The sequence below is a fragment of the Mandrillus leucophaeus genome, unplaced genomic scaffold, assembly GCF_000951045.1.
Source record: "Mandrillus leucophaeus isolate KB7577 unplaced genomic scaffold, Mleu.le_1.0 Scaffold9, whole genome shotgun sequence".
NCBI lineage: Eukaryota > Metazoa > Chordata > Mammalia > Primates > Cercopithecidae > Mandrillus > Mandrillus leucophaeus.
In genome coordinates this window covers 8103756-8126863 of record NW_012109807.1, presented here as the reverse complement: position 1 = coordinate 8126863, position 23108 = coordinate 8103756, and the positions used below count along the sequence as shown (strand labels likewise).

General features: G+C 46.3%; 1 protein-coding gene across 1 annotated transcript in view; it reads left to right on the top strand.

Moving 5' to 3' along the window:
* VWA3B (von Willebrand factor A domain containing 3B) overlaps positions 1-23108 on the top strand; it is a 250566-nt gene that overhangs the window by 75023 nt on the left and 152435 nt on the right. The window contains exon 8 of the mRNA XM_011969675.1: positions 8955-9080. Within this exon, the coding sequence (XP_011825065.1) occupies positions 8955-9080 (126 nt within the window). The remainder of the gene's footprint in view (positions 1-8954; positions 9081-23108) is intronic.

Here is a 23108-nt window from a genome sequence, read left to right as displayed (position 1 = left end):
GCTCACCGCAACCTCTGCTTCCAGGGCTCAAGCGATTCTCCTGCCTCAGCCTCCCAAGTAACTGGGATTACATGCGCCTGTCACCAAGCCTGGCCAATTTTTGTATTTTTAGTAGAGACACGGTTTCACCATGTTGGCCAGGTTGGTCTCAAACTCCTGGTCTCAAGGGATTCACCTGCCTCAGCCTCCCGAAGTGCTGGGATTACAGGTATGAGCCACTGAGCCCAGCAGGATTTCTTTCTGCTGCTCTGACACAGCCCTCTGGTTAGTTAACAAGCATTTATTAAACATCTCCTGTGTACTTTTGAAACTTACTAGAGTTGAGTAGGAGGAGATTTGAAAGGAATGAAAGACAAGGTTCCCAGTCAGCGGGGAGCCCCATATTCTCAGAATGTCATTTTTGATTTGCCTTATGATTTAGGGGTTGTTGTTCCCACCATAACTGCAGGATCCCAATTAGCTTAAGAAATGTCCACCTGCACCTTGCCCTCTTCCCTCAGTGCACGCTTTTATCTGAGGTGTCTGCAGATCTTGTTTTCCCAGCTAAGGAGAGTAAGCCCCTAAGCCCAGGGAACCCCTCTGTTCCCACTCCCGTCTTGGGCTTACGTTTGGTGTACCTAGTTTTTGTCTAGGCTCCTGGCTATACTACGTCTTGTTCATCGGAGCCCTTTTGACACTGGGCAGAGATGGACTCAGCCCGGGTCTTGGGTCAGCCAGCACAATCAACTCCTTAGAATTGTGCTGAAATAATCAAGGGGATCCAGGCATCCTGCTTCACCTAACACACGGGGCAGAGAGAAACCCCTCAAAACTCTCAAACATGAAATTGAATTGCCAGGGAAAAGAGCCAGTGTAGATTTCCGATTGCGTTTGAATTTCTGATTTTAGGGTGATGGCTCTGATTCCAGGGTGACAGATCCATGTCACATTTACTATTGCAAGGTGGGTGCTGTGCTGGGCTCTGGGGATACAATGATGAAAAAAGGAGGCCCCTCTCCTCAAGGGACCTGTGTTCTGGAAAAGCCTGTTTGGAAGTCTCAACCAGGTGTCAGGAAGGTACCAGGGAGAGCGGGTACGAAAACAGATAAACGTAGTTCTGTCCTCAAGGAAGTCACGGTTTAATGAAGAAAACAAACTTCCAGATAGTGGAAGCTCAGCGGGAACTCTCGGCCTTGATAGGATGGCGGGGGCCATCCCTGTGGGTGACGACCGATTCCAACGCAGGCAGATCACTGCGGAGCCAGCAGGTGTGTCACTGCTCATCAGAATGTCACCGGAGGTCCTGACCTTGGGGACACAGCTCACCCACCATCACCACCTGCATCCGAATGACAAACTGGGTGGTTTCAGACGTGGGAAGAGATAAGTCTTTAAGCGCCTTGAGGGAAAACTAACGGTGACCAACACACCACAGATGGGTTTGTTCACATAGATCTTGTATCATGAGAATTTTCCAGGACACCCAAGGCCAGTGTTCCAGTGTGGCGGTGGGGGTCTTTGGAGACTAACAGTCCTGAAGCTGAATCCTGACCTCACCGCTTATTAGTTGTGCGGCCTTGGAGAAATTTCTCTGAGCCTCGGTGTGCTCATCTGTAAAATGGGGGTGATGACCTGTACTGAGGCAATTGTGAGTCAATGTGGTCATGTGTTTAAGTGCCCAGCGCAGTGGCTGGCACATAGTAGATACCTAGTAAAATGTCATTGTCCCCTCTTTCTCCTCCGTATATCAGCAGGAAGCAGCCATTATAACATACATCTAAAATAAGTGACACTTAGAACGAGTAGAATGTTATGAAGATAGGAATGAGAGGTGGCCTGGAGTGGGTATTAGAAGATGGTGTCGGGAGTTCCCAGCACTGTGCAGGGGAAAGGGAGTGCTGCCTTCTTTTCTGAGCATTTCTGTAGGGCAGAAATAGGGACATCCAGGCATGAGAATATTGCTCCTGGAAATCACCCAACTTTGTTTTTCTCCAAGAATATTTTGGAGAGTGACAATTTATTTACATGCCTCTCTCACGTCTTAGACTAAAGCTTTGAGAACTTTTGTTGCAAAGAATGACTGGGACCCTTTAAGAATATAGCTCCCTGGGGTTCCACCCTCAGAATGAGTCTGGGGTGGGGCCTAGGAATCTGCACTGACAAGCATCTCAGAGGCATCTGCCACAGGTTCTGAGGACCACACTCTGGGAAGACCACACTGGAGTGAAGGCCTCCTTGGAGCTGGGACGGTTTCCTGTTCATTTTGTATTTCCAGTGTCTGGATATAATTGACATTGATGGGGTGTCGTTGAATAAATGAGTGGATGATGATTCTCCGAGTAGATTGTCCTACTGAGAAGGGAATATTTTAAAGCATTGGCTTCCTAGTTTCCAAGTCTGTGTCTTCTGAGTTTGAAGAAGATAATTAGCCTCCCAGAACTTGCTCATTCCTGAATGACCTGGCAGAGCTGGGAGCAGACCCATCTATGTGAGTGATATCCAGCCCCCAGTAGCCCATCCACACAACCATCCTCACAAAGATAGGGCCGTTGTTGAGGACAGAGGCTGAGCAGATGCCAGTGCGGGATTGCTCCCCAGTGACTGCAGTCCTAGCCCTGCTCTTTGTGGTTCAGAGTTGGTTGATGGGAAATCAGGGAGCAGCCCTGCCACCGTCTTTGTTCTTTTTGTGCACTGTAGATCCCTTCGAACAGAAAGAGGTTCAGGCCTTTTCTGGGATGGAAAAGCTAAAAAAAACTCATTTTTTTGTGTGTAAATTTGCTCTAAAGGAAACTCATAAACTTCTTCTGAATTTACAAGTCAATAAACATTTACCCCTCAGTTGATGTCTTATAAATGGTATCACTTATCCTAAGTAGAATAGATTTAGTCCACTAAACTTTGTCGATGAACATCTTTGTATCTGTTCCTTAGATATTGTTTCTCTGTCCCCTTGCCGGGTCTCTATGGTCTACTAGCCCAGTAGCATCCTGGAGCCTGGGGTCATCTTTCTTTACCAAGTTTGGGGGAGCACCTGCTCTTTACCATGAGGAGAATGGTGATGGTTTATGTTTGGGTTTTGTAAATGTGGTGGACAATTAGACCACATTATATTTGCATTTTATAGTGTGCCATTTAGAAGAGGCAGAGAAGGCCCAGGGGACGGTGCCACATTCACATATTAGATGATAGCTCAAGCTCCCCATTCTTCATATTTGAAATTGCTTCTAAGATAACATAATGGCTCTTGTGAAACATATCTGTTCATAGACCCAAGAAAACATTAGATGGTTATCCAGATGGTGAAATGACTCTATATTCACTCTAAATTAGTGAATGGTTAATTTCCATGGGGTGGGACTGAGAGCAGCCCCACACTGTGCCTCTGTGGTTAGGGCAGTGGGGCTGGATCAAGCCGGCAGGTGTTTAATTACCTCTCGACAACAAAACGTCTTAACATATAATTTAATAGAAATAACTGGAATTTTTTTTTATTACGACAAAAACCACTGATTTGACTGCTTTCGTTCCCTTTATAGATGCAGTGTGGCCCTTTTACCAGATCTCACGGCGATTTTAGGTCTCTGGGAATGTTTAGCACCTCGCAGTGTATTATTTTTTTATATGTCGCTTTCTGAAAATAGAAGTATGTGCTGTTTTTTCCTGAAAATACTGCCTTTTCATAGTTCTATTCAGGTCTTTCAAATCTGCCTGACTGAATAGGAGTTTGGGGGTCGGGCAGACCGCAGGCTCCACGCCTGGCAGGACCAGTTCTTCACCGGAGAGTCCTGGGATTGGGCAGGGCCAGAAGCAATGAGCCACAGAGGGACCGAGGGGATGGTCGGGGACTCAAGGGTCCCGAGGGTGGTCTTGTTTCCGGGCTGCCCTCTCCCTGGGCAACATTGAATCGTACCTTGGATCAGCACCGCACCTGCCTTTCTAATTGCTTTTCTCCTCCTGTCCTGGAAATGATAGTACTTCAGATACTTGGGGGGAGTCTCGCTTACTGTGGCATAAACCTGGAAGGAAATGACTTCATGCCTTAAGGGATGTTGTTGTCAGTGTCTGGAATACCTCGGACATAGCCATGTGCTCAGATGATCTGAGTCTGTTGCATACCCCTCTGAAGAGTTTCTTGTAATCATGAGGAAAGAATGTATTAGGTGCTCCAGAACTGTTTCTATGTAATAAGGAAAAATAAAAAGGAAGTATAGAAATTCTTGCAGAAAACACTAGAACCTGGGCTGAGTGCTGTGGCGGATACAAAGAAAGAAAAGACACTGTCCCTACACTTAAGATGTTTACCATCCAGTGGGCAAAGTCAGCCTTGGGCAAAGTCAGCCTGTGTACACACGCAGCAAGCGCCTGAGCACCGCAGGACAGCCGCAGACCCCAGCCCACGCCAGCTGGCAGGCCGGGGACATGTTGCCGAGTGCCGAGCTGTGCTGTAGGCAGCTGCCTACTAAAAATAAGCATTGTGTTCATGGAAGGCTGACTTAAATTAGACCGGACTCAAGGTCATGCACAGAATGATGTCACCATCACTGGCTCCTGGTTCTTTGTGTTCCAGGGAATTGGAGGCTGAGTGACAGGCAGCCAGGAACTGAACTGCACGCATGGACAGGTTCACTAATGGTATGGCCTGAGCATGTCCTGGCAGCAAGAGGATGGAGTCCAGTGGTGCCCTGATTCATTCCACGGGACTGAGAAGGGGGAGTAGGAGGCAGCTCACCACTTCCTGGGGTGGTGGAGTCAAGACTGTGTCTTCAGTGAAGAGTGGGATGGGCTGAGTGCAGCGGAGGGCGCAGTCCTCTGATACAGAGGACAGGGCTGGGAGGACAGTGCTCTGACCGGGTTCATGGTGCAGAGTGTTAGAGGAGTGTCATGGGAGCCTTGAACCCTGACCTCAATGCCAGCCCAGGGAGCTGGGCCCTGGTTGCTGCATCCCCAGCACCAGCAGGGCCCACCCACTGCAGAGGAGGGCCTCAACACTTACTTGCCAAATGACCGGATTAATGAACTGGACTCTGGCAACCGGGTTTTATCCTGTAGGTGAGATGTAGAAGACTGGACAGGGAAATGGCGTTTGGCAGCAGGCACCCTGTGGACTTTTCTCCTTGACGTCAAAACTTCCTATCCTGAGTCTCATTTTATTTGTCAAACTAGCCAGTCTGAGAAGTCAATACTAGGTGCTAATGAAAAACAGCAGCGGACTGTGACATTGCTCCCAGGTATGTTAGCATTTTAACGTGAGCCTGCAAATTGGTTTTTTTGTTTTGATTTCTTGTGTGTTTGTTTTTGAGATGGAGTCTTGCTCTGTCGCCCAGGCTGGAGTGCAGTGGCGCGATCCTGGCTCACTGCCACCTCTGCCTCCCAGGTTCAAGAGATTCTCCTGTCTCAGCCTCCTGAGTAGCTGGATTACAGGCACCTACCACCACACCTGGCTTATTTTTGTATTTTTAGTAGAAACAGGGTTTCACCATGTTAACCAGGCTGGTCTCGAATACCAGACCTCAGGTGATCCTCCTGCCTCAGCCTCTCAAAGTGCTGAGATTACAGATGTGAGCCACCGTGCCCAGCCTTCAAATTGTTACCAGGTGTCTGGGAGGGCAGTGGTCACACAAGGCGGGCGATTGGGCAGGCAGGCGTTCTGGTTGGAGAATCCACTAGGTCTCCTGAATGTCTCCATGAGGAACTGTATCCAGCTTCTGTTGTCAGGCAGACCTAGTTGGCTTCCACCTTGACAGTGAAGACACATACAGCTTTGGTTGGGCGCAGTGGCTCATGCCTGTTATCCCAGCACTTTGGGAGGCCAAGGCGGGTGGATCACCTGAGGTCAGGAGTTTAAGACCAGCCTGTCCAACATGGTGAAACCCCGTCTCTACTAAAAAAATACAAAAATTAGCCAGGCGTGGTGGTGATCCCAGCTACTCAGGAGGCTGAGGCACAAGAATCGCTTTAACCTGGGAGGCAGAGGTTGCCGTCAGCCTAGATCGTGCTACTGCACTCCAGTCTGGGCAACAAAGCAAGAATCCATTTAAAAAAAAAAAAAAGATACATACGACTTTGTGTTGTTTCCTCTCAGTGTAGCCTGGAGAATTTCTAATTCATGGAGGTCAGAACAGTGGGATTTCCTGTGCCCCCATCGTCTTCCATCTCCAGTGGGGCTCAGTCCTTTGGCTGTGGCTATCTGAGATCCCAGCTGAGTCCTTAAAAGTGACCTTGATAAAACTGGCAGTGCTTCCTCAGTGCGTGAGGAATAACTTGAAATAAAACCTGTGCATTGTCATGATGCTTTCACTGCTCTGTAGCTTTCTTTTTCACTGTTTTTTTTTTGTTTTTCTTTTAAGCAACGCAAATCAGATGGATTTGTGTTGCTCTCTGATCACCAACGTAGCAGTCTGTAGCTGCTTCATCGCGATCACTAGACTGAGGTAGTGATAATCCTAGATACTGCCTGCACCGGGAGCACGTCCGGGTCACTGCTGTCCCAGAGATACATTTCCCTGTCCCTGGATGACCAAGAGCCAACTGGGTTTCCTTGGAACTTTCTCCTTTGACACTGCCCTGTGGTGTACTCCCTCTTAAGATATTATTGACAAGTCTAGAGGAAAGCCTTGACTCATCTGAAACTTTTAAGAGACTCCTGCTACTTAACACCTCCAGACTGAAGCAAGCAGCTGGCAGTCCGTCTTGATTTTACAGTGATCAGAGGCCTGCGGGCTTAAGGTTTGCACTTGGCAGCAGTCTGTGTTATTTTTGGAGTTTCGACATGGAGCTCAGGACACATCGCATTTCACTCCCTGGGCTATTGGTGGCCGCAGGGCCGCGGTAGCCGTCCGTCTCTGTCAGGGCTTGTCACTTGCCCCTTTAGGGACACAGCTACTAATACTCTCTCACTTGATTTGGCCCACTTCAAGAGGCTAGAACTTTGATGTCCCTTTTTTCTGCCCTACCCTTCTTGACTATATTTTAAAATTCGGAAACATCCACTCTGGTCTGCCCTAGTCTGCCTTGATGGCTTAGGATCAGTCCTTGGGCCCTGGGTGGATGAATCTCCCGGGGTGCTCTGTGCAGTGGAGGTGGTCTGTCATCGTCCGTGGTTGTGGGATATTGTGGGATGTTGTGGGATATTGGGCTCCCGGGGTGCTCTGTGCAGTGGAGGGTGGTCTGTTGTCCGTGGTTGTGGGATATTGTGAGATATTGTGGGAAATTGTGGGATATTGTGGGATATTGTGGGATATTGTGGGATATTGGGCTCCCGGGGTGCTCTGTGCAGTGGAGGTGGTCTGTCGTCCGTGGTCGTGGGATATTGGGCATCGGCGAATTATCATGCAGACTTGGGAAGTGGGAGGAAGGAGCTTCTGAGTGCATTTGGCGGCAGAACACGCCTCAGCCAAGTTGCCACCCGTATACCCTCCCTTGCTCCTTAGGCTGTAGCCCCGATTTTACTTAGGGCTGCAGTGTACCCCGCCTAAAAACATTTCTCAGTTTCTCTTGCTGCCAGACGGGGCCGCATGATGCCACTCTGGCAGCGGCTAAGTAATGAAACTGTGGGGTGGGCCTTCTGGGCAGGGCGTCTCGAAGGAACTGACTCCGTCAGGCGGTGTGCGTCTGTCCTCCCAGCGGCCCTGCTGCTCAGGACGTGCTGCTTGGCCCTAAGGACACCGTGTTGAATCATAAGGTGGCTGAAGACAGAAGGATGTGCTGAGTGACCGAGGAGCATACACAGAAAGAGTGTGGATCTGTTTTCAAGATTTTAAAAATTAACCTTTTTATTTCGAGATAATTGTGGATTCACGTGCAGTGGTAATAAGTGATACAGGGAGATGCCCATCTATTCTTTTTTTTTGGAGATGGAGTCTCACTCTGTCACCCAGGCTGGAGTGCAGTGGTGCGATCTCGGCTCACTGCAACCTCCACCTCCCAGGTTCAAGTGATTCTTCTGCCTCAGCCTCCTGAGTAGCTGGGATTACAGGCACAGGCCACCACACCCAGCTAATTTTTGTGTTTTTAGTAGAGACGGGGTTTCACCATTTTGGCCAGCCTGCTCTCAAACTCCTAACCTCCAGTGGTCTGCCCGCCTTGGCCTCCCAAAGTTTTACAGGATTACAGACGTAAGCCACCATGCCTGGCCTGCCCATCTATCTTTACCCGCTGTCCCCCTTAGTGACATAGCACCACAGCACGGCCGGGACCTTGACCTTGATACAGTTAAGGCAGCAGGACAGGACCCTTCATTGTGCACCTCTGCATGGCGTACCCCAGAGTGCACATCCCTTTCCCCCACCCCACTTGCCCCCACCTCTGGAAACCACTCATCTGTTAGAGCCTGGATCTCGATGAGGGCAGAGCCTCCATCCCAGCCCTAAACCACTCTCCTCAGCATGGACTTCGATTGTTTGGAAGACATAAACATCTAAATGAATGATGCCACTTCATTTTTAAGAAAGTGTTATACAGTCAAACCTAACCCTTAACTGAGACAGCAGAGGCCCAGAAAAGGAGACCAGGCCATCATTATCATTTTAGGGGAAATATTACACTTGTGGTTTCAAAGAAGCAGGACACCTGGGCTACATGGTGAAAGGATTGGGGGTTGTTGCTTTCACAACATGCCATTGCATTTCCCTTCCTCGCAGCGGTGATCCTGGCTTGCCTGAGGTGCTTTGGAATGTTTTTATTCCTCTCTTATTTGGGTATTATCAATAATTCATTGTAAATATTCCGGCTGCTACAAACATTTACTTTAGAAGGATTGATTGCATCCTAAAGTCTGCATTTATGATTTCTTGAGATGATATCACTTCCTTGGGGATTTCAGTTCTGATTCTCAGAAAGAGATTAGTGGGGGAAGCAGAATTTGATGTTCAGAAATGTTCCAGAAACTTGGCTGCAATGTGTCAGGCCTGCTAGGCGGGCTGCTGCATCCCCGGGCCTGTCTCGGCCGGGCGCTCACGCTGTGTCTTCCCTTTCAGGAGCCGGTGTCAGAGAGGACGTGTTTCTCGTTTGGCGAGAGATGGAGGAAGCCTGCAGCACCCTGGCCCAGATCCAGAGGCTGGTGGCCGAGCCTCCCAGGCCCGACGTGGCTGCTGTGGACTGCGGTTGGTGCTATTTCTGGTCACTGGTGTAAAAGATTCATAAACGTTACTAGCTGGGGACCAGGGGCTGCTTCCTGGTCCTGACCAGGGGAGCTCCAGAGCCCAGCTGTGAGGAGCTGCTGAGGAGAGCAGCCAGAGCTGTGTGGCATGAGGGGTGGGGAGAGGGCCATACGCACACATGCATGGACACGCACGCTTGTGTGTGCCCACGTGCCCACATGTGTGCATATGTGGAGATTGTCAAGACCCAAAGCTGGATGGTAAAGTGGTGAAAACAGATTCTTGGGCCGGGCGCGGTGGCTCACGCCTGTAATCCCAGCACTTTGGCAGGCCGAGGTGGGCAGATCACGAGGTCAGGAGATCGAGACCGTCCTGGCTAACACGGTGAAACCCTGTCTCTACTAAAGAATACAAAAAATTAGCCGGGCGTGGTGGCGGGTGCCTGTAGTCCCAGCTACTCGGGAGGCTGAGGCAGGAGAATGGCGGGAACCCGGGAGGCAGAGATCACAGTGAGCCGAGATCGTGCCACTGCACTCCAGCCTAGCAATGGCGACTCTGTCTCAAAAACAACAACACAACAACAAAGCAGGTTCTTGACAAGCTCTTGTATACTGAGGGAAACCAGACCTCCGTGTAAAACTGGGCTCAATTCTGAGTACAACAGGGGCAGGTGGGGATTCATAGCGAAGAAGCGGGGGGCGCCGGTGGATGGGAAGTTGTTCAGAGGAGATGTTAGGGCACGAGGGCTTCTGGCTAAACAGCTTGACAGGATTCCCGCAGGAGAGAGGCCAGTGTGATCAGATGTCACCGGGGGCGGTGGGAAGGAAGACGCTGATAGGATAGCCAAGCGATCAGATACTGAGGGTGGGGCACTCTGGCTACACTGACTGAGGCTTTTTGCTGAAATCGGGCGATGCAGAGATGAGCATAGAAGTGCAAAGGTTGAGGCCTCGCTGAGAAGAGCGTTCAGAGGAGCCTGGCTGAAGGCTGGGCAGGGGAGACTGTCAAGTTGCCTGTGCTCTTCCAGCGAGGAGGAGCAGGAGGAGAGCTCAGTGATCGGCTCGGCTAACCTTGACCCTTACGTGCAGACAAAATCCCGCCCAAGCTGTCTGTGTCTGTGCAGGCAACCGTCTGACTCACTTTCAGATGCCTACAGGGAGGCCTAAATCAGTTTTCTTTGAGCAGGGTCCAGGACCTCGCGGCAGAAGGGGGCACAGGCCGGGGAAAATGTGTGGAATGTTTACCTGGAAGGAGTAGTGTGAATAGGGGTTTGAGTTATTAATATTAAAAAGAAATTATTAAAATCCAGTTGCATTTCTGGTATTCACTTAGCACTCTTTCATCTAAGTTGGAATAGCCACTCGAAATTTTGGAGTTTGGAAGACTGATTTGCATTCCCTGAACGGTAGTAACAGACATATGACCATTGTGTGGGCACATACTGTGTGTCAGCTGCTGCCCTGAGGGGTGGGCTTATATTTAGCTCATGTAAGCCTCATAACTCTATGGGGGAGTTTCTTATTCTCTCCAATTGACAGGTGAGGAAACTGAGTCACAGAGGGGTTAAGTCGTTGGCCATGGTCACATAGCCAGCAAACATAGTCTGATTTTAAACCCAAAATGCAGAACAGAAACGTTCCTGCCTAGTGAAACTTTTACAAACAATGCTAGCGGTGGGGCTGTATTCATCTTCATATCAGTTTCCATGATTTAATTAGCACCTGCCCGATTCTGAGTAAATGAAAACTCTTCTTGGTGTTTAATGTGTTCCAGCCCCACAACTGCACCATACAAACAAGCTCATTGCATTTTTACTAGTGAATGACATTGAGACCACACAAAGGATTTTCTCCCTTTTCTTTCTCATAAAGCAAAGCATTTTTCATAACAAAGGGCGTGAGTTTAGGGGTGAGAAAGACCCAGTTATAAATCCCAGCTCCATCACTAGACCCACCTGAGTTTGTCTCTTTCAGCCGTATTCTTCTACACAACCGCTATCATAATCTTGATGCTGAGGAACCCCTGTGCAGATGAAATGCAACGACGCATGCTCCACACCAAGCAGGAGCTTGACGTCCGCTCATTCTTTGCCCTTTCACACTTGGGGGAGTTGGTATACAGATTCTCCTGCCTGGCCTTTCCTCCGTAAGGTGCTGGTTTCCTTTGGGGCACACCTGGTAGACGCACATACCTTACATCTCAGGCACTGTTTAAGGCTACCTATGCGTTTTAACTCATTTCATATTTGCCACAATCTTAAGAGACAGGTGCTACTGCTACTATTATCTCCATTTTGGCTTCAGTAACTTGCCCAAAGCTACACAGCTAACGAGTGATGGAGCCTAGATTCGAAACCTGGTCCACCAGTGAAAGTACTGATGTCTGCCTCCCTCCCATCAGCCATGTAATCAGGGTGTCTGATTAAATCATCCTGATTTAATCCCTATGGGATGACACTGGGACTTTTGAAAGCTCCCCAGGTGATCCTAGTGTGTAGCTAATTTTGGAACTACTGCCAGGCTGCAGTGCCTCCTGGGTTACAGAGGTGCAGTGGGCAGAGAGCAGGGAGGTCAGGCCGGCCGGGAAAGGGATGCAGTTAGAGGAGAAATGGGGACGGGGACTTGTGTAGAGGGAGAGAGAGGTTGAGGCGTGGGCAAGCCTGCTCTGTGTGACTTGATAAATTCCTGGCGACTGTGGCCTTTTCCTGTGACTGGGTGTCCTGACTTGGGCCTAGGGCACTGGCTGCCGTAGTTACATTGCTAGGGTTGGCTCCCTGGGGGTTCCTGAGAGGGGCCTAATAGGCTTGTCTGGAGGAGCTGCTCATGTGTAGTGACACCCACTGGAAAACCCAGATGGTCCCCTGTCATCCTGCAGATGAAGAAAATGAACACCAAGCAGGGGGCCCAGGCAAAACCCAGCACCTTTGCCCGGCAAAGAGAATGGGGAGCCTGCTGCTAAGGCATTTGTTTGGGGGAGTGTGTGGACTGAATTGTGCCCCACCAAATTCATACAGTGAAGCCCCCACCATGTGACTGTATTTGGAGATAGGGTCGTTAAAAAGGTAATTAAAGGACCAGGTACGGTGGCTCACGTCTGTAATCCCAGCACTTTGGGAGGCCAAGGAGGGTGGATCACCTGAGGTCAGCAGTTCAAGACCAGCCTGGTCAACATGGCAAAACCCCATCTCTACCAAAAATACAAAAATTAGCCAGGTGTAGTGGCACACGCCTTTAATCCAGCCACTCGGGAGGCTGAGGCACAAGAATCGCTTGAACTCAGGAGGTGGAGGCTGCAGTGAGCAGAGATTGCCCCATTACGCTCCAGTCTGGGCAACAGAGCGAGACTCTGTCTCAAAACAAACAAACAACAAAACAGTAATTAAGGTCAAATGAGGTCATAAAAGGAGGGCCCTAATCTGATAGGACTGGTGTCTTTGTAAGAAGAGGGAGAGACTCCAGCGAGCCTTCTCCCCACAAGCACACGGAGGAAAGGTGTGCAGCACAGAGAAGGTGGCCATCTCCTAACCAGGAAGAACAGCCTCATCAGAAACAGCGCTGCTGGCACCTTCATCCTGGACCTCCACCCTCAAACAGAGAGAAAATAAATGTCTGGCCTTTAAGCCCCCCAGCCTCTGGTGTTTTGTGACGGCAGCCCAAGCTGACTAATAGGAGGCGTATTTAAGTTTGGTGTAGTTAGTCTTAAGAGTTAACAGAAGGTCTTGGAGGTTATTCCTAAAGGAAACAGATGAGTTATAAGCCTCAGATATTGGACAATGATGTATCAGTTACCTTTGTTTCAATCTAATACACACACACACACACACACACACACACACAAACTAAAACCCAAAATAACTCTAAGCAGAAATTTTCAAAGAATTCTTTGAATGTACCATCTCTATTTAAAAAGGAAAGTTTGGCCAGGACCGTTCATCATTGGCTAGCCATCTCAGCTTTCGCAACTTCAATCTGGCCCCAGAGTCTATACCACGTGTCCGACCTGCTCTCGTTCCCACCGCAGCCCAGAGTTACTGAGGCAAAAGCTGGCTCAGTGCAAGACTGGCTTGGATGGCCTCCTAGGAAGGCAGCAGCTGTTCCCCTAAGCTGACTGCTCAGGGACTGCAGACCCCAGGAGAGAAGGTGGCCAGCGGGAGAGGGAAGGGGCGTATCGCAGGAGATCCAGCCAGCTGCCGTTCTGCACACTGGTTCTAGGTCACCTGGCACATACAGATCCATAGGACCAGGAGGGCAGTTGCTGGGAGAAATGTCTCATGAGTCTGGTGCCTGGGATGAAAAGAAGGTGAGAAGAAGGTAAGGCCACTGATAGTTTTTTTTTTTAAAAAACCTCTTTTTATTACCAAGAGCAGGACATGAGAGTTCCCTGGAAAAAAAAATCTGACAAAAATATATGAATCAATGGTTTGTAGGACTCTGAACACTAATAATGAAGGGCAGTGATTTCTGACATACAGGGCAAAAAAAAGGTGAGCTCTAGGTTTCCCTCGCTTCCTGGCTTGAGAGAGTTCCAGGCCCTGGTGCACAGAGGAGGAACCCAAGCGGAGCCCAGAAAACATCCGGAGTTTGGGAGACAGAGCTGAGGGTCTGGAGGGACCAAGGCAGCTGCAATTCACGGGACAAAGTACCAGAGAGGAGACAGATGCACAGAGAGAGAAATCCAGAAATCGGCAAAGGGTTCCCCTCAAGAATTCATTTGAATACTGATCAGCTCATGCATGTGAGAAGAGTATCTGAGTCTGGGGAAAGGGCCGTTGGAAAGAATTAGAAGAAACGGGGCTTGGAATTCACACAGGACCAAGAACAGTGCCTGTCCTCATCAGCCTGAAAGCTTTAGAATTCATGAGTCCCTGGGGAGACTGCTTGGAAAGGTCTTGCCTCAGTCATGGGGAATAATTAGCTTTAAATCAAACACTGCTCTGGGCCCTCCTAAGAAATCATTAAAGCAAGACATGAAAAGAACAAACTATTTCTAGGTAACATAGCTGCATCTCTGAACAAAGCTCAAGAAAATGTGTAAGAACAAAAGCATCCAGTACCCAACAAGGTCAAACTCACAATGACTGGCATCTAATCAAAGATTACAAGGCGTGAAAAGAAGCAGAAGAATGTGACCCGTAATAAGTAGAAAAATCAATCCATCAAAACTGACTGAGAACTAACACAGACATTAGAATTGGCAGAAGAATCACTCAGAGTTATAACTGTATTCCATATGTTCAAAAGCTAAGTCTAGACAAGGAAAATATTTTAAACAGACACATACTGAACTTTTAGAGATGAAAACTTAAGAGAAGAAAATATGTTAGATGAAAAGCTTACTAAATGGAATCAAGGGCAGATTAGATATTGCAGGAAAAGAGATGAGTGGACTTGAAGACAGCAATAGAAACTCTCCAAAATGAGACAGACATAGGAAAAAAAGAATTTTGAAAAACCCAAAAGAGCATCTGTGAACTGTGGGACAATTTCAAGTGGCCAAATATACATTAGATGGGATTCCTGAGGGGAGGAAGTAGAAGGGGCAGGGAACAGAAAAATATTTACAGAAATGTGTTGACAAGTTTCCAAATTTGATGAAAACTACAAACCCAGAGATCCAAGAAGTTCAGTGAATGCTGAACACAAGAAAATACGGAAAACTGCACCCAGAGACATCTTAATTGGTTTGCTTAAAATCAGTAACACAGAGGAACTCTTAAAAGCAGCCAGAACGACGACAAAAAGATATGCACAAAGCCACACAGACAAGGATGACAGCAGATTTCTCGCTCAAATGAAAAGACAGCAGAGCAGCATTTTTCCTTTCAGTACCGGAAACATTCAGCCTAGAATTCTATACAAAGAAAAATATCTTTCAAAAACAAAGACAAAATAAAGACATTTTCAGACGTACGCAAGCTGAAATAATTTATCATTGGCACATATTATACATGAAGTGATGTCATATTACTTGAAGTTAGGCTACGAGAAGTTGAAGATATATACTATAAACCTAAGATAACCACTGAAATAACAAGACAAGCTGACAAAGGAAATAAAATGGAATTAAAAATACACAAACCAAATCCTGTCGGAAAAAAAAAAAAAAGAACAAAGAACAGATAGGGCTGATAGAAAACAAACAGCAAGGCGATAAACATACATCTAACCATACGTATGTGGAAACTTACCAATGTGTACACTTTGAAGGCATATGAGATATTATATGTCAATTGTAGCTCAATACAACTCTCGGTAAAGTGAAAAAAGAGAGAAGGAGGGTCACTCCTCTGGCGCTGAGCTGTTCAGAGATGTGGGTGGGACACACCTGGGCATTCTGTGTGTGTCTGTGTGTATGTGTGTGTGTGTCTCAGTGTGCCTCTTCTAGGCATGACCCTCAAACACGAAGATGGCTTTTCTCACAAAACGTTAAAGAATTTGTCCAGGCTGAGCGTGGTGGCTCACACCTGTAATCCCAGCACTTTGGGAGGCTGAAGTGGGCAGATCACTTCAGTCCAGACCTGTAGTCCCAACTACCTAGGAGGCTGAGGTAGGAGAATCGCTTGAGTCGAGAAGTGGGGAGTCGAGGTGGCAGTGAGTGGTGATCGCACCACGGCATTCCAGCCTGGGTGACAGAGCGAGATTGTGTCTCAAAATGAATCAATGAATCAATGAATCAATGAATCAATCAATAGAATTTGTCCAAAGTTTGGGAAGCTTGACCCTTCTTTGATGATGCTGCCCCTCAAAGCATTTCAGGGACTCCTCATTTGGAATAACCTTCACAGCCATTTTGTGACCCAGTAGAGATCATTAGTCTAATCACATTGTGTAGTCATGCTTCAGTCATGAACAGAGACAGTCCAAAAGATTACCATCTGAGACTCAAGACTGGACTCCGAATACCTGCTTGTTTCAAAATACCAAATTCAGTTTCAAAAGACAAGGAAATGGCTAAAGGTTCATTCAGGCTCTGCAGGCCGTTGTAACCTACAGTAGGTCTACAGGAGTTTAGAGCACATATATTTTGAACAAATGGAGAGGGGGATGGTGCTTATTTTCATTAGCAATTGTATTAAATAATCAGCAGGATGTCTTTGTAGTCCTGGGTGGTGATGAAGTACGCAGGCTCAGAGTTAGGAAGATTTTTTTTTTTTGAGACGGATTATCACTGTCACCAGGCTGGAGTGCAGTGGTGCGACCTCGGCTCACTGCAACCTCCGCCTCCCAGGTACAAGTGATTCTCCCGCCTCAGCCTCCTGAGTAGCTGGGACTACAGGTGCCCGCCACCATGCCCGGCTAATTTTTGTATTTTCAGTAGAGACGGGGTTTCACCATGTTGGCCAGGATGGTCTCGATCTCTTGACCTCGTGATCCACTCACCTCAGCCTCCCAAAGTGCTGAGATTACAGGCGTGAGCCACTGCACCCAGCCAGAAAGATATTAAACCTGGCTCTGCCCACTCCTGCTGTGTGATGCTGGGCGAGACACTTATTATCTGTGCCTCAGTTTCGTTATTTGCAAAATGTGGATGATAATGATAATACCTACTGCATGGACTGTTATGAAAGTTAAATGAGAAAACACATGTAAAACACCTAGACCTGTGCTGCCCCACAGGTAGGATGTAATGAGGGCTTCAGCAAAGGTTAATCCACTTGTCTATTCTTTCGTTTATTTAGTGCTTTCTCTGTGTAGCACTGTGGTAGATGATTACATAATGGTAAATAAGAGACATGGAATGGGCCCTCATAAGGCAGGACCTACATGAACCGTCTCTTGCTCCGTGAAGGTAGAAAATCAGATGAACACAAATGGGGTATTTACGATTGAGGAAAAGTGGGAGCTTCTGAGCTATTCCCAGGGTCAAGGAAAGGTTTCCTGAGGAAATAAGTTTGGAGCTGATATCTGAGGGTTGAAGAGGTAAGTGAATGAGGTGAAAGGATGGGAGAGAGCAGGGAGTACTTGCAAAGAAGAGCATATGCAAAGGCCCTGAGGCAGAAAGGAGAACAGCACTTTAGAAGAACTGGAAAGAGGAGTGTGGCTGGAGTGCAGTGTCCAGTGATGAGTCTGGAGAGGGAGGCAGGGACCCAATTGTGCTGGCTCTGGAGGCCGCGGTACAGGGGTTCACGACCTCAATTTCATACCAGTGGCCAGCCGCTAGGGGATTGTAAGCAGGAGAATGCTAAGATCGGATTTACATTTAGAAAAAAAAAATCACTTTGGCTACTGGGTGGGAAACAAGTTGGAGACGAGGGGACAAACAGGATGAGGGAAGAGAATAAAGATGTTAGTACAGTGACGGTGGCAATCCTGAACACGAGCAGGAGGAGCCTGTGAAGGTGATAAATGGGCAGGTATGAGGGAGAGTTTGGTTGTTGAACTGACAGTGAAACAGGAAAAGTTCCCTTGTCCCCCTTGCAGGATGTGTGATGGGGGAGTGGCTTGCTTCTTCAGTGCCCCGCTGCTCAAACCTCTAGGGGAGCATTCAGACGGGCAGGCTGTGGGGTGCCAACCCCACAGCAGTGTCTGGGGGTGAACGTTTACAGGTCCTGCAGCCCCAATGGGCGTGTGTTACAGGATGCTCTTGCTTGTGTTTACCAGCTCGGTTTGACCCTCTACCTTGTCGCAAGGACAGAGGCTTTCGGTATCCTGGATTCTTGCTTTGGTGTACTGGAAGAGTCGTATCAAACGTGGGCTTGAGAATGAGTGGTTTTATTGAGTGGAAGCATCTCAGCAGATGGGGGAGCCAGAAGGGTGGTGGTTTTCCCCTGGAGTCAGGCTGCTTGGCAGCCCGGGCTCTCCTCTGACTGCCCCAGCCAAACTCTGCGTCATTCTGCTGGTCAGTGGCCTGCTGGCATGCCAGTGCATTCCTCCCGACATCCAGCCGCCTGTGTGTTCCTCCTCTGATGTGCTCCTCTCAAGGTCCAGCTGCTTCTGTCTCTGCACAGAATGGGGGCATGACAGGCCAGGGTGGTCTTGGGAAAGGCACCATTTGGGCAGGAAAACAGAAACACATGTCCTCACCTAGGTCCACGGGGGTGGAGCCCTAGCCAGGGTCCACAGCCTTCCCGTACCCAGCACTTTCCTTCCCGACTTCCATTATCATTTAAAGGGACCAGCTCTTCCCTTCCCAGCACTTCGTATCAATAGGACTTGGGGGTGGGGGAAATGGAGGTGTCAAAAGTAAGCTCCTAGATGGATACGCTGTCGTCCACTATGCTGAGAGAATGCTGGAGGAGAACCAGGCGGGGGTGGGGGATGACACATTTTGTTTGAACCTGTTGAGACTCAAGCATCCTTGAGAGCCTGGTAGAGAAACAGAGGAGGCAATTGACTATGTAGGTGGAGAATTCAGATACACTATTGGGGTGAAGTGAACATTCTTGGTATAAAGATAAATAAAGGCGTATCAAGCAGGAACCCCATGTTTCTGAATCTTTGACCCCAAGATCTTTGGACTCTGATATCCACAGAGGTGAAATATCATCTGAGTTTTCTGTTCTGCACCAATGCTAGATGTTTAATAAGTGTACTAGATGAAGACTATTTTGCCAACAGGATGACTTGCAATTTGAGAGCAGAACAAGCTAATTTACAGAGTACTTGTACATGTTTATCTTCTCAAGGGTGTCTTCCCTTTTTGCTCAAAGAAGGCTGCAGAAGAGATCTGGGGCAGGGCGCAGCTGGTTTCTTATGCAACCAGAAGCAAATGGCACACTTGTCAAAGTGTTCACACTTCAGGCAAGGCAAAGGATAAAATAATATTTCTTCCTAGAACTCACATTTTCTTCAGAATGCCTTTATATCTGTAAAGCTCTCCGTATAGTCAAGTGAACTTTGACAAGGTTGATTAATAAGCAACAAGTGAGAATGCTAGAAAGGACCAAGACTGTGTTTACTCAGATAATGCATTTTCCAGTGGGCACTGAGCTTTGTATTTTCCAGACCAAAAGCACATGTGGCAAAACATTTGCAGAAAAATACCATGTGATTCTCCCATGATTCAAGATGAATTTCTCAAAATTTTCTCCTCAAATTTGGGAGAATTGGTTGGTTAGAATTTTGTAGATGCTATGCATTTAACTTGGGATAAATATTGGAATGCGATACAGGTATGGTGAAATGTCAACATTAAAAATCATGTTGTTAAAAAATGACTGTAGAGGACTGGGCGCCAGTGGATTACACCTGTAATCCCAGAACTTTGGGAGGCCAGGGTGGGCAGATCACGAGGTCAAGAGATCGAGACCATTCTGGCCAACATTGTGAAACCCTGTCTCTACTAAAAATACAAAAATTAGCTGGGCGTGGTGGCGGGCGCCTGTAATCCCAGCTACTTGAGAGGCTGAGGCAGGAGAATCGCTTGAACCCAGGAGGCGGAGCTTGCAGTGAGCTGAGATCGTGCCACTGCACTCCAGCTTGGGCAACAGAGCGAGACTCAGTCTCAAAATAAAAAAAAAAATGACTGTGGAAAAGTACAACAAACCTATTGAGTAATTATATTTAGTGTATTTGGGCCCCTAATTATGGAAACACAAAATACCTGGCCAAAAAATGGCAGAGTTAAGGACCTTCAAAACTTCTCCTTCATAGAAGGCACAAGGACCTTATCAGAATCAACTTTTTTCATAACTCTAGGAATTAACCCAAGGTGTGCAGCAACCTGGGGAGTGTTTTTTCAAAGAAATTAATTGAATCTCAGTAAGAACAGTGAGTTGGTGGCATTTTAGCTAGTCCTATTCACATTCCCCGGCTCCAGCTTCTCACGAACCTCCAAAACCAACAGTTTGTGATCACAGTGGAAACCGCAGGCTCACAGCCACTGGAGGGGGCAGGATGGGGTTGGAGTTCCTTCAAAGCTTCATTTCCAGAATAATTCTCATTATTTGACCTGTCCACGGGCTCTCTGGAAGACCCCACTTACAAAGCTTTCTTTATTTGACTTCACTCAGTTCATCCTCCGTGGGAAAAGCCTTTTCTCTGGGGACAGTTGTCAAAAACAATGAGAAGTGATTGATTAACTTTGTGGCTGACTGAGGTTGTAGATAACCGTCAGGATGAACAAGAGGTAAACCAAAACACTTAAGATGAAAAACTGGGGAATGGGATGTCCATTGGTCTTTCCAAAGCTCTGGGGTATTACTGGGAATCTATCATGCATAGCCCAGGCAGGCACATGCACAGGGCTGTGGTCACGCCCAGGCTATGCGTATGTTCAATAAAAGACTCAGGAGGGCCCTCAGCTCTCATCGTGGGCTGAGCTTGAGGTTGTGCACAAGCAGGAAGTAAAGGCTGAGGGAGAGTTGTTCACTGCTGCAGCGTGGAAAGTGTGGCCTGATACACACACAGCTCCTCAGCAAGAAATAGTCCAAAAGATGTAAGGAAATCTCTGTTCAATTATTAGCTGACCACTGAGTTAACTGAGCAGAGACTCCAGTGGCTACAAATGACAAAGAATGCAGATTTTACAGAATTCAGGAGTCATAAACCAACAGAATCACAACAAACTCTGGGCAGGTGGGAGAATCTGATTTCCAGAGTTGCTGCATTTTATTATTTAAAATGTCCATTTGTCAACAACAACAACAAAAACGAGGCATGCAAAGAAACAAAGTATGGACCATACAAAGGAAAAACGGCAATCCATGGGAACTGTCCATGAGGAAACTCCATGTCCAGGAGGAAGCCCAGACATTGACCTTACTAGATAAAGATAGTAAATAAGCGATTTTAAATATGTCAAAGAACTAAAAGAAACTAGGTCTAAAGAACATAGGGAGTATAAGAACAATGTCTTACCAAATAGAGATGTCAATAATGAGAGAAAAATTTTTTTTAAGAAGCAAGTAGAAATTCTGGAGTTGAAAAAAGTTCTGGAGTACAAAGTATTGAAATGAGGAACTGACTAGAGGGGTTCACCACCAGATTTGAGCAAGCAGAAGAACAAACCAATGAACTTTTAGATAGCTCAACTGAGGTTACCCAGTCTGAAGAACAAAAGGATTAAGAATGAAAAAAAGCCTAACAGAGTCTTAGAGACCAATGGCATACAATAAAGTCCAGCTACTCAGGAGGCTGAGGCAGGAGAATCACTTGAACCCAGGAGGCAGAGGTTACAGTGAGCTGAGATCGTGCCACTGCACTTCAGGCTGGGTGACAGAGTGAGACTCCATCTCAAAAAAAAAAAAAAAAAAAAAAGGAAAAATTAATATAAACAAAAACCTAGAGAATTTACTTTCAGCAAACCTGCCCTAAAGAAATACTAAAGGAAATCCTTCAGGATAAAATGAAAGACTATTGGAGAATAACTTGAATCCACAGGAAGAAATAAAGGGCACCAATATAGATAACTATGTGGGTAAACAGAAATTATAGTATAAATATATTTTTTGTTTGTAAGTATTTTTTCTCCTATCTGATTCAAAAGACAACTTTATAAAGCAAAAAAATTTTAATCTGTTCTGATAGACACACATGTATAAAGGTGTACTTTATATGAGAATAACAACACAATGGACGGAGGAGGCAGTAGAGTTATATAGATTTAATGTTTTGTATATTATTGAAATTAAGTGATTAATCTGAGTGATAAGATTTTGATTAAAATCTCCATGGCAGCCACTAGGAAATAGTAAAAGAAATTCCAAATAACTTAAAATTGAATACTAGAAAATATTCAGTTAACACAAAATAAGGTAGTAATAGAGGAATAGAAGAATGAAAAAGATATGACATATAGAAAACAAATAACAAAATGGTACACATTAATTTTACCACATCATTTATTATATGAAGTGTAAATGGATTAGCTGGGCACAGTGGCACACACCTGTAGTCCCAGCTACTTGAGAGGCTGAGGTTGGAGGATTGCTTGAGGCCAGGAGTTTGAAGCTGCAGTGCACTATGATTGCACCTGTAAATAGCTACTGCACTCCAGTCTGGACAGGATAGTGAGTGCATAACTCTGTCTCAAAAAAAAAAAAAAAAAAAAAAAAGAAGCAAAAAGTCAATGGATTAAACACTTTAATTGAATGGCAAATGAGTAAAAACAAAACAAAACAAAACACACACACACAAAAATCCCCATGATCCAACTATATGCTCTCTACAAGAGACACATTTTAGATTGAATAACAGAAATAGGATGAATGTAAAGAATGGAAAAAGATATACCATACAAATAAGTAACAAAAAGAAAGCTGAATAGTTATACTAATTTCAGACAGAAGAGTCTTTAAGACAGAAATTCTTATTAGAGACAAAGGACATTTGGTAATGATAAAAGTGTCAATTATTTACCAGGAAGATGTAACAATTATAAATACATAACCATGTGCATGTAACAACAGTTTACCAAAATATAAGAAGCAAAAACTGACAGAATTGAAAGGTCTGCTATAGTTTGATGATAGTAGATGAAGATTTCATTATCCCACTTTCAATATGGGATGAAACAATTGGGCAGAAGATTGACTAGGAAATAAAAGACTAAACAACACTTCAAATCAACTAAATCTAATAGACATCTATAGAAGATTATATGAAACAGCAGTAGAATACATATTCTTAAGTGTACATTCTCTAGAATAGGCCATATGTTAGGCCACAAAACAAGTTGCAGTAAGTTTAAAAGGATTGTAATCATACAAAGTATCTTTCTGACTACAGTGGATGAAATTAAAATAAATAAGAGTAGGACATTTTGAATATTGACAAATATGTGAATACTAACAACATACTTCTAAATAACCAGAGGATGAAATATATCAAACAGGAAATTTAAAAATACTTTGAAGTGAATGAAAACAAAAAGTTTGACATTCCAAAACTTATGGGATGCAACTAAAGCAGTGCTTAGCTGAAAACACTTACCTCAAAAAACAAGAAAGATCTCAAATCAGTTATCCAAACCTCTGCCTTAAGAAATTAGAAGAGTAAGGCCGGGCGCGGTGGCTCAAGCCTGTAATCCCAGCACTTTGGGAGGCCGAGACGGGCGGATCACGAGGTCAGGAGATCGAGACCATCCTGGCTA